The sequence below is a fragment of the Gorilla gorilla genome, chromosome 2 (genome assembly GCF_029281585.2).
Source record: "Gorilla gorilla gorilla isolate KB3781 chromosome 2, NHGRI_mGorGor1-v2.1_pri, whole genome shotgun sequence".
Lineage (NCBI taxonomy): Eukaryota > Metazoa > Chordata > Mammalia > Primates > Hominidae > Gorilla > Gorilla gorilla.
Window position 1 is genome coordinate 63181140 of NC_086017.1, and position 12794 is coordinate 63193933.

A 12794-nucleotide genomic window follows, 5' to 3' on the forward strand; every position below is an offset into this window, starting at 1 on the left:
GCTTAAACTATAATCACATAAACACCATGTGGTCTTTTTTTTTTTTTTTTGAGACACAGTCTAGCCCTATCGCCCAGGCTCGAGTGCAGTGGCGCGACCTCGGCTCACTGTAACCTCCTCCTCCCAGGTTCAAGCGATTCTTATGCCTCAGCCTCCTGAGTAGCTGGGATTATAGGCGTGCGCCACCACATCCAGCTAATTTTTGTATTTTTAGTAGAGACAGGATTCATCATGTTGCCCGGGCTGGTCTCGAACTTCTTCTGACCTCAGGTGATCTGCGTGCCGCGGCCTCCCAAAGTGCTGGGATTACAGGCATGAGCCACCGCGCCCGGCCCACCACGTGGTCTTAATAGCAAGCATGGAGTACCAAAAAAAATTCATTAAATGCTCCTGGAATATCATATCCCACAATGCAAGACAACAACAAAACACCTGGTAAGATAACCAAGGCTAGGCTATTATAAACCTCCTGGTCACTCCCGATGCAAAGAATCATCAAGGACACAGCTGTCTGGTAATATTTCAAACCCATTCCATCTAGGTCAAAATAGACAACAAATTCTCCCTTGGGACAGACTTCTCTGTCCAGGCCACATAGCTGCAGACATGTGCACAGGTTCCATTTACTACACTGAACACTGTGACTTAGTCACTTGTGAATTCATGGCATCATAAATGTCTACTGACAGCACAATAGACATTTATCTCCCTATTTTAAAAAATTGTAGTAAAATATACATAAAACTTACCATTTTAACCATATTTAAGTGTAAAATTCAGTGGCCTTTAGTATATTCATGTTGTTGTTTTTAAGGTTCATCCGTGTTCTAACATGTATCACAATTTCACTTATTTTTATGGCTGAATAATGTTCCAATGCATGTATATATGACATTTATTTATCCATTCATCCATTAATGGACACTGGAGTTCTTGAGATGTTTCCACCTTCTAGCTAGTGCAAATACTGCTGCTATAAACACTGGTGTGGAAGTATCTGTTTGAATGTCTGTTTTCAATTCTTTTGGGTATATTCCCAGGAGCAGAATTGCTGGCTTATATAGTAATTCCAAGTTTAACTTTTTGAGGAATCACCAAACTGTTTTTTTCCATAGTGCCTGAACCATTTTACATTATCACCAGCAATCCAACATGGTTGCCAGTATACAGCAGCATATGAGGTAACAGAGTATATGGAGTATTTTCCATATACTCTCCAACACTTGTGATGTTCCATTTTAATGATATTAGCCATCCTAATGAGTATGAAGTGACACCTCAGTGTGGTTTGAATTTGCATGTCCCTAATGACTAATGATGTGGAGCATCTTTTCATGTGCTTATTGGCCATTTGTATATCTTATATGGAGATTCCTACTAAAATCTTTTACCCAGTTTTGAATTGGGTTAATTCCTTTTTATACACATTTTATGTTTAGAAAACAAATGGGTCAGGTTTCTTAGCAAAAAAAAGTACTGGAAAACAACACTAATTCTTTTTTTTTTTTTTTAATTTTTGAGATGGAGTCTCGCTGTCACCCAGGCTGGAGTGCAGTGGTGTGATCACGGCTCACTGCAACCTCCACCTCCTGGGTTCAAGCGATAGTCCTGCCTCAGCGTCCCAAGTAGCTGGGAATGCAGACACGCACCACCACGCTCGGTTAATTTTTGTATTTTTAGTAGAGATGGCATTTCACCATGTTGGCCAGGCTGTTCTTGGACTTCTGACCTCAGGTGATCTGTCTGCCTCGGCTCCCAAAGTGCTGGGATTACAGCCACCGTGCCTGGCCAACAAGACTAATTCTTATTAATGCAAATTAAATGGCTCATAACCACCCCAATTCTATTACAGACATATGTATACAAACACACAAACCAATATTTAGATATAAACTACTTTGAAAAACAGAGACCAGATTGGGTCTATGTTGCAGAAATTTAAGAAAAGGAATAATCAAATGGCAGGACGTGGAGAAACCTCATCACAAAATACACCTGAGGCATAATCCAGACAGCAATTTTTCCTTGTCCAGTGAAACATAAATTAACTTTGAACAGCCAAAAATCTACTTTAAGTCAGGCAGAGTGCCTCATGCTTATAATCTCAGCACTTTGGCAGGCCTAGGCGGAAGCACTGCTTGAAGCCAGGAGTTTAAGATCAGCCTGGTCAACATATTGAGACCCTGCCTCTACAAAAAATTTAAAAATTAGCTGCACAAGGTGGTGTGCACCTGTGGTCCTGGTTGCTTGGGAGGCTGAGGCAGGAGGATTGTTTAAGCCCAAGAGTTTGAGGTTACAGTGAGCTATGATCAGGCCACTGCATTCTAGCCTGGGCAACAGAGTGAGATGTTGTCTCTACAAACACACACACACACCTACTTTAAATTAAAATATGAAACCACCATATGGTAGAACCCTGACCCCTGACTTTAAAAGCAGCAGAAAGTTTCTAGATTCTCTATGCTGCCTCCCTATAACTACTGCGAGGCCAGACAGATTCTCTAACTTTCTCTAGAATGGGGAGTATGGTAAAGCATTACAGTTTTGGAGGTTTTCTCATATAAGAGGGAATAAACGAATTTGTGATGGCAATAATGAATCATCATACACAGAATGCTTACTATGTGGGAGGCCCTATGCTAAGCACTTTACATGTATTACTCTATTCATCTGCTAGAGTAGGTAAATTATTATTGCTACTTTATAGATGATGCCCAAATACAACAAAAGAACCAGACTCCAACTCAGTTCTAACAATACAGTCTACATTCTTAAGCAGTGTGCCACCATACAGAGTTGTCAATTCAGCAAAGTATAGGTTACCTAATCACCTGGATGGTGATACTTACCTCCGGAAAACAGGTACAGCTAAGGTTTGAATAACTGAGGTGGCTACAGATCAAAATGCATCAACGTTTGGAAATACTATCATTTGGCACAAACCATGTTTTGGTCAATGATGGACTGCATATACAACAGTGGTCCCATAAGAATATAATGTTGTGTTTTTACTAAACCTTTTCTATGGTTAAATATACAAATACCGGTGTGTTACAAGTGCCTATAATACGCTGTGCAGTAATGTGCTGCACAGGTCTGTAGCCTAGAAGCCATAGGCTATCCCGTCGAGCCTAGGTGTTAGTAGGCAATGCCATCTTGGTTTCTTGGTTTGTGAAAGTATAAATACACTCTATGATGTTCGGAGAATGAAATCGCCTAATGACACATCTCTCAGAAAATATTCCCATTGTTAAATGACACATGATTGTACCTAACTGGTTGAATTTGTCATAGGAGCCTGGGTGAGCAGAACATTTCTCTTCACACAAATTCCCAAAAGTATCACAGTCTCTGCATTCTTTTCTGTTTCTGATAAGAAAAACTGGTTGCCCTCCTCTAGTAGCTGGGCTTATTTATTCATGAATTAACCTTCCATCATCCACAGAAAAGGTAAAATGTTATTCTTTCCTCATGCTTGAACATGCTTAAAGTTAGGATTCTGAGTTTTTTAATACTTCATGTAGATCAAGTGTTAGTCTGACCGTTTAGCTCAGGAAATGGCATTCAGCGAGCAACAGCATGTACAGCACAGGACAAAATTATCATATTCAGCATCAGGTTTAATATGGTTCACTCCTCATCCCATGGAGAATTGATGTTTAGAGAATTTTACATGTCTGTTTGGAGCTACTGGTCACTGCAGTGGGCACACTATAAGATAGGCACTATTCTTGAACATAGGAAACAAACAATAACAAAATACACTACAGAAACAATCCCAAGAAAAGTTTAAACAAGTGAATTATGCAACTGAAATGGAATGTAATACTATTAAGGCTTGACAGCAGTACTTGCTCCTCAGCACTAGATGGCAGTGTTACTAAACAAATGTAGTATCTGCCTGCGGCGGCTGATGATAAATTTAAACTAACTTTAGTCAATCACATGATTTCTGACAATATCCAGATCTCAGTATTTCATAAAATTTTGTCACTATAACCTAAATAATGGAGTCTTCCCCCCACCCCGAGATGGAGTCTTGCTCTGTCGCCCAGGCTGGAGTGTGGTGGCACAATCTTGGCTCACTGCAACCTCCCCCTCCTGGGTTCAAGCAATTCTCCTGCCTCAGCCTCCTGAGTAGCTGGGATTACAGCCGTATGCCATCACGCCCGGCTAATTTTTGTATTTTTAGTAGAGACAGGGTTTCACCATGTTGGCCAGGCTGGTCTCAAACTCCTGACCTCATGATCTGCCTGTCTCGGCCTCCCAAAGTGCAAATTGCTGGGATTACAGGTGTGAGCCTCCATGCCCGACCAAACGTGAAGTTTTAAAAGTATATGAAAAATGACAGAATAACACATCAGCACTGTCTGTACCACTTGAGTTCTGTATGTCTACAGACGCAGTGCTATTGTTGAAAGGCTTAGCATCTATGGCTTGTCACACTCATTTTTCATCTTTCAATGGACAGTGCTTTATGACTTTTTTTTTTTTTTTTTTGAGATGGAGTTTCACTCTTGTTGGCCAGGCTGGAGTGCAATGGCACAATCTCAGCTTACTGCAACCTCTGCCTCCCGGGTTCAAGCGATTCTCCTGCCTCAGCCTCTCAAGTAGCTGGGATTACAGGCATGTGCCACCACCCCTGGCTAACTTCTTTTCTATTTAGTAGAGATGGGGTTTCACCATGTTGGTCAGGCTGGTCTTGAACTCCTGACCTCAGGTGATCCACTTGCCTTGGCCTCCCAAAGTGCTAGGATTACAGGCGTGAGCCACTGTGCCTGGCTGATTCTTTTTTTTTGTTGTTGGATTTTTGAAACAGGGTCTCCCTTGGTCGCCCAGGCTGGAGTGCAGTGGTGCGATCTTGGCTCACTATAACCTCCACCTCCTGGTTTCAAGTGATCCTCCCACTTTAGCCTCCTGAGTAGCTGTGATTACAGGCGTGCACCACCACACCCGGCTAATTTTTGTATTTTTATTAGAGACAGGGTTTCACCATGTTGGCCAGGCTGTTCTCAAACTCCTGGACTCAAGGGATCCGCCTGCCTCCACTTCCCAAAGTCCCGGGATTACAGGTGTGAGTCACCATGCCTGACCTTATAATTCTTAAGGCATTTTTTTCTGGTCCATTTCTTCCTTAGGGTCTCACAACAAATCTGCGTTAGGCAGTACAATAATCCTTAACCTCATGATTCACAAAAGGAAGATGAAGTGATTCATGATTTAGAAAGGGGAAGTAGTAAGCCCACTGCACACTCCTGGATGATGATCCTAAATCCAGATACAGTAAAAATGGGGTATGGGAAGGTAGAATACAAAATTTGGTTTAAATTAATTATCTAAATATCTAAAAACATTTTGGATACATTGTTGATGTGAATGTAAGACTGTACAGACTTCCTAGAAAACAGTTTGGTGGTTTCTTTTTTTTTTTGAGACAGGGTTTTGCTCTTGTTGCCCAGGCTGGAGTGCAATGGCATGACCTCAGCTCACTGCAACCTTTGCCTCCTAGGTTCAAGCGATTCTCGTGCCTCAGCCTCCCGAGTAGCTGGGATTCAGGCACCACCACCACCATGCCCGTCCAATTTTTGTATTTTTAGTAGAGACGGGGATTCACCATGTTGGTCAGGCTGGTCTCGAACTCCTGACCTCAAGTGATCCACCCGCCTTGGCCTCCCAAGGCAGTTTCTTATTAAACTAAAACATGCAATACCAAATGACCTGACATTTGCACTCCTGGGCATTTATCGCAGAGAAATGAAGATTTATGTTCACATAAAAACCTGTACATAAATGTTCATAGGAACTTTATTTGTAATAACCCAAAACTGAAAACAATCTAGATGTTCTTCAGTAAGTGAGTTGCCAAAAACAGTTAAACAAATTTTAGTACTTGCATATCATGTAATACTCTCAGTAATAAAAGGAAACAAACTTGATACATATAACAACTTCAGTAAAATGTTCAGGAATTATGCTGAGTGAAGAAAGACAATCTCAAGAGGTTATATACATGATTCCATTTATATAATATTCTTGAAATGACATTATAGAACTGGAAAATGGATTAATAGTTGCCAGGGCTAAACGATGGCGGGATTGGGGAGGCAGAGGTAGACGCAGAGGCAGAATAGGATATGACAGGGAAGTCAGTGTGTTTATGAAAGGGCAAAACATCCTGGTGGTGATGAAAATATTTAGCATCTTGACTGTGGTAGTGGATATACAAAAAGCTATACATGAGATAAAATTACATAGAACTGAATATACACACAACAAAGGAAATCTGAACAACATGTGTGGATTGTGTTAATATCCTGGTTGTCATATCATACTATATTTTGCAAAATGTTATCAACGGGAAAATGGGTAATGGGTACGTAGGATCTTTCTGCATTATTTCTTACAACTGCATATAAATCTGTAATTATCTCAAAACAAAAAGTCTACTTAAAAAACTAAGGATTTTATTTGATATCTGTTCTTTGACTATCAGTTATAAAGAGAACTAATTCAACAAATATTTACAGTGCTACATGCTAAGGATACAGCAATGAACAAGGCTCATAAAACTACCCTTCTTTCCTGTAAGAGACAGCTTAAAAACAAAAAAAAAAACTGTTTTACATGGTGCTTATACTTTGGTGGGCAGGAGACAGACAAAAAACAAAAACAGAAACCATCTTAGCTGGTTAGAAACCTTAGTGAGAATATAAAGTACAGTAAGAGGATGGAGGTGAGGAAGGGTTGTTTTATTTTATTTATTTACTTACTTATTTTGAGCCGGAGCCTTGCTCTGTCGCCTAGGCTGGAGTGCAGTGGCGCAATCGCGGCTCACTGCAACCTCCACCTCCCGGGTTCAAGCGATTTCTCCTACCTCAGCTTCCCGAATAGCTGGGATTACTGGTGTCTATTACCACACCCGGCTAATTTTGTATTTTTAGTAGAAACGGGGTTTCGCCATGTTGGCCAGGCTGGTCTCGAACTCCTGACCTCAGGTGATCTGCCTGCCTTGGCCTCCTGAAGTGCTGGGATTACAAGCATGAGCCACTGTACCTGGCAGTTTTATTTTATTTTTAAATTAAATTAAATTAAATTAAATTTTTGAGACAGGGCCTTGCTCTGCTACCCAGGCTGGAGTGCAGTGGTGTGATCATGGCTCACTGCAATCTCAAACCTCCTGAGCTCAAGCGAGGCTCCTACCTCAGCCTCCCAGTTAGCTGGGACCACAGGTGCATGACATGACGTCTGGCTAATTTTAAAATTTGTTTCTAGAGAAGGGGTCTCACTATGCTGCCCAGGCTGGTCTCTAACTCCTGGGCTCAAGTGATCCTCCTGCCTTGGCCTCCCAAAGAGCTGAGATTACAGACGAGAACCACTGTGCCTGTCCAAGGGGTGTTATTGTTATTATTTTTTTCTTCCTTGAGACAGAGTCTTACTCTGTTGCTCAGACTGGAGTGCACTGGTGCAATCTCGGCTCACTGCAACCTCCGCCTCCAGGGTTCAAGCCATTCTGGTGCTGCAGCCTCCTGAGTAGCTGGGATTACAGGCACGTGCCACCACACCCAGCTAATTTTTGTATTTTTAGTAGAGACAGGGTTTCGTCAATTGGCCAGGCTGGTTTCAAACTCCTGGGCTCAAGCGATCTGCCTGCCTCAACCTTCCAAAGTGCTGGCGTTACAGGTGTGAGCCACTGTGCCTAGCCAAGGGTTATTTTAAATAGGGTAGTCAGAGAAGGCCTGACTTATGGAGGACATATGAGGCTTGAGGGAGTAAAGGGAGCAAGCTCTATCTGGGAGGAAAGTATTACAGTCCAAGGGAACAAGTGCAAAGGCTTGTCCCGAGGCAGGAACATATCTGGCACATTTGGGGAAAGACAAGAGAGCCAATGGGACTGGAGCCAGGTGAGCAATGCAGAGTGACAGATGAGGCCTGGGGTAGAGGGGCCAGATAAGGTAGGGCCTCGTGGGCCACTGTCATGATCCTGGCTATGATTTGAGTGAGCTGGGACACTGCTGGAGGGTTTTAAGCAGAGGAGTGCCATGATCTGACTTACGTTTTGCAAGGATTACTCTGGCTGTTGGGTTAAGAATAGGTAAGAAGCAACCAGGGGGCAAAAGATGGGAAACCAGGTAGCAGGCTACTGCAAAATCCAGATTAAACAGTTACTCGGATCATGACCTAAGAGGATGTCATTATGTTGCTGCACATATGAACCTTGACACAACTGACAAATCAAACTTGCACTCATTAGAATCCTTACTGAATGTTACTCTTTGTTACTTAGGACAAAGCTAGAGCTTTAGCTGTACAAACCTTATCTTGTGACCCGGAGGGCATTTCTTCTAGAGTCTCGGTGCTTCCCAGATTGGAGAGCTGAGTGCTTGGCTGTAACCCAGGGCTGGAGATATTTGAGTCACCCATCTGATTCTTTAAAAAGTTAAAAGAAAAAAATATATCTTGTGAAAAAAATTTGCTATTATTTGGCTCACAAAACAGCATCTGAGGTTATCAAATATGCTATTTTTTAACAAGAAGAAAAACCAACCTCAAAATGTTTGCTCTGCACTCCAATGTAAATAACATGCAATAAAATTTCTAGAACATTGAGCACCTAATTTTAGACAACAGTGTTGGCCACAACTGTTATTTTTATCACCTTTTTAAGAAAAAGATAATGGTATTACTTTATCACATATTCTTTTAATCTTATTTATTTGTTTTTCCAAGATGGAGTCTTGCTCTGTTGCCCAGGCTGGACTGCAGTGGCGCAATCCTGGCTCACTACAACCTCTGCCTCCTGGGTTCAAGCAATTCTCCTGCCTCAGCCTCCCGAGTAGGTGGGATTACAGGTGCAAGCCACCATGCCCAGCTGGTTTTTCTTTTTTTTTTTTTGTATTTTTATTAGAGACAGGGTTTCAGCATGTTGGCCAGGCTGGTCTCAAACTCCTGACCTTGTGATCCATCCACCTCGGCCTCCCAAAGTGCTGGGATTATGGGTGTGAGCCACTGTGCCCAGCCTGATTTTATTTTTAAATAAAAGCTAACATATGGTGAAATTAATTTTTAAGGGGGTGTACAGTTCTATTTATGTCCCTATCAGCATAATCAGGATACGAAACAGTTCCATCATCCAAAAAAAAATTCCCTTGTGCTGTCCTATTGCAGTCATGCCCTCCCTCCACTCCCGGCAACTAGGTCTATTCTCTCTCATTCTAGTTTTGTCTTTTCAAAGATGTCATATAAATTGAAATATAAGTAGAATGCCAGCTTCTTGCACTTAGCATAATGCCTTTAAGGTACATCCAAGCTGTTGTATGGTATTAATAGTTCACTCCTTTTTATTGCTGAGTAGTATTACATTATATAAATACATGAGTGTTTAACCATTCACTCACAGAAGCACATCTGTGTTGCTTCCGTTTTTTGGTGATTATGAATACAATATCTATAAACACTGATATAAGTTTTTAAGTGGACAAAAATTTCTTTTTTTCTTTTTTTTTTTGAGACAGAGTCTCACTCTGTTGCCCAGCCTGGATTTTAGTGGCTTGATCTTGGCTTACTGTGCTCTCTGCCTCCCAGATTCAAGCAATTCTCTTGCCTCAGCCTCCTGAGTAGCTGGGATTACAGGTGTGCGCCACCACACCCAGCTAATTTTTATATTTTTAGTAGAGACGGGGTTTCACCATGTTGGCCAGGCTGGTCTCGAACTCCTGACCTCAGGTGATTCACCCTCCTTGGCCTCCCAAAGTGCTGGGGTTACAAGCGTGAGCCACACCGTGCCTGGCAAAATTTGTTTCTCTAGGGTAAATACCTAGGAGTGGTACTTCTTGGGTCACATGATTTTCTTCTAAAAGTTTTATAGTTTTATATTTTACATTCACATCTATGACACATTTTGAGTTGATTATTCTCTAAGATGTTATTAGGTTAGGTTTTTTTTTGTCGCATATGGACATCCAATTGTATTAACATTATTAAGTTACCATTAATGTGCTCATGACATTAAAAATGAAAATAATCTTGTTCTTAAAAAGAATCCTCAAAAAATGATCAGACCAATAGATGGACATGGAATTATGGGTTATGAATTCTTGAATATTTGTGCTATCTGATCCGGCATCTGATGAACATCATCCATGCCAAAACCGACACCAAAAACAGTTCAGAAAACGCAAGATATGAGATTTTTTTAAAAAGCAGCCCTAAACTCAGTTCAGAGACAGATTTTCTTGATACCATGCTACAGACAATTCATGCTTATCACAGGAGTAGGTACTCAAATATTAAATGGATGGCATGTATTTTTTCCCACCCAAATGACTTAATCCTTGTATTATTTCAGAACATCATTTACTCAGTGTTATCAATTTGAATAGCGGCGGAACATTTTGTGAAAGCCTATGAAATATCTCAATCTTTTAACATGCCTCTGTTTGCAACATCACTATCAACCATATCAACCCCATTATGTGGAATGCTTGGAACTGAATTATATTACAGAAAATATAAAGTTAAAATATTGTTCATAACAAGTTCTTAAAACAGAAGGTGTAAATGTTCAGAAACACTAAAAAGTTGGGGCTGGGAGCAGTGGCTCTCAGCACTTCAGGAAGCTGAGGCAGGAAGATCACTTGAGACCAAGAGTTCAAGACCAGCCTGGGCAACATAGTGAGACCCCATCTCTACAAAAAATAAAAATAGAGACCATCCTGGCTAACACGGTGAAACCCTGTCTCTACTAAAAGTACAAAAAATTAGCCAGGCGTGGTGGTGGGCGCCTGTAGTCCCAGCTACTCGGGAGGCTGAGGCAGGAGAATGGCGTGAACCCAAGAGGCAGAGCTTGCAGTGAGCTGAGATTGGGCCACTGCACTCCAGTCTGGGCAACAGTGCAAGACTCCGTCTCAAAAAAAAAAAAAAAAAAGCCAGCCTGACCAACATGGTGGAGGCTGAGACAGGTGGATCACTTGAGCCCAAGAGTTTAAGGCTGCAGCAAGCTATGATTTTCTTTTGCTATTTTTTTATAGAGATGGGACTTCACCAACCATGTTGCCCAGGCTGTTCTTTTTTTTTTTTTTTTTTTTTTTTTTTGTGGACTGAGTCCCGCTCTGTCACCCAGGCTGGAGTGCAGTGGCGCAATCTTGGCTCACTGTAACCTCCGCCTCTTGGGTTCAAGTGATTCTCATGAACCTCAGCCTCCCTCAACCTCCCAAGTAGCTGGGACTATAGGCACATACCACCACACCCAGCTAATTTTTCTATTTTTAGTAGAGATGGGATTTCACCACGCTGGCCAGGCTGGTCTTGAACTCCTGACCTCAAGCAATCCACCCGTCTCAGCCTTCCAAAGTGTTGGGATTACAGGCGTGAGCCACCACACCCGGCCCCAGGCTGGTCTTAAACTCCTGGACTCAAGCAATCTATCTGTTTCAGCCTTCCAAAGTGCTGGAAGCCATATGCCACTGCCCCAAGCCCCAGATTTGTAATTTTTAGAGACAGGCTGGATAAGGTTGCAAAACTAGGTCACTTGGCAATAACTGAGAGCTGGGCTGTAAATGACCCTTTACATACGAACTAGCTCTCAACCTGCTTCAGTTCCACCCGGCCTGCTTTACTCACTACCATGGCTTCCTTGGCTCTTGGGGCATTTGATTTGCAATTCTTAAGTATAAGCAACGAAACTGGCTTATATTGTTAGGTTGTACTTTAATGAAAGTTCTCAACAATTTAATGTATTTCTGATACTTGTGCAGGGCCTTTCTTGGAGATTTTGTGTTTGTTAATAACAGTATCCAGTGTTTGTAAAAATGAGGGAAAATGGGCAATCAGACAAACCTGCTGGAGGGTGATTTTATAATATTTGGTAAAAATCTTAAAAACATAAAAATGCTTTGATCTACTAATTCCATTTAAAGTAATTTATCCTAATAAAAAGTTAATGCTGTACATGAGGATTTTACAAGGATTTAGCTATAAGGATATATCGCCAAGTTCTTAATAGAATTAGAGAAGCCTAGGCTATCATTTACATAATGCACATAAGGAAAAATACACAGCTATAAATATCAGTTCTTTTTTCAAAAACTTCACTCTACCAGATGAAATCTCATAGGGATTCTCTGTGAGATGAATAGTTACTGTGAATAAAAAAGATAGTTATTTGGAACAAAACAGGTTACCAAAGAACATTAATAAATCTAATGTACACAAACATACCACTTACACTTGGACATATTTTTGCAAGGATACGTAACAAAGTATTAGCAGTGATTATTTCTAGGTGGTAGAACTATGATATTTTCTTCTTTTTGTTTACTGTAATTTTTGAATATAAAACATTCTCCGTAAGCTGTTTTAAAAAAAGAAAAAACTTTTCTATAGTTTATACTGCTTACATAATAAGAAAAATAATGGTGTTCATGTTTATTTAGGTATTTATTTATTTTTATTGTTGTTTGAGACAGGGTCATGCTCTGTTGCCCAGGCTGGAGTGCAGTGGCAGAATAACAGCTCACTGCAACTTGGAGCTGTTGGGCTCGTGATCTTCCCACCTCAGCCTCCAAACAGCCAGGACCACAGGTGCACACCACCACACCTGGCTGATTTTTAAATTTTTTATAGAGATGGGATCTCATTATATGTTGACCAGGCCTGTCCTCAATCAATTCTCCTGCTCCAGCCTTCCAAAGCGCTGGGATTATAGACATAGCCACAGCACCCGGCCTATCCTATTTTTTTCTTTTCTTTTTTCTTTTTAAGAAACAGAGTCTTGCTGTCACCTGAGCTGGAATGCA

General features: G+C 41.2%; 1 protein-coding gene across 2 annotated transcripts in view; it reads right to left on the reverse strand.

Moving 5' to 3' along the window:
• DCP1A (decapping mRNA 1A) overlaps nt 1-12794 on the reverse strand; it is a 63730-nt gene that overhangs the window by 12424 nt on the left and 38512 nt on the right. For both annotated transcript variants that reach the window (XM_004034321.5, XM_063703855.1), the window contains exon 6: nt 8314-8427. In XM_004034321.5, coding sequence (XP_004034369.2) covers nt 8314-8427 — 114 coding nt within the window. The remainder of the gene's footprint in view (nt 1-8313; nt 8428-12794) is intronic.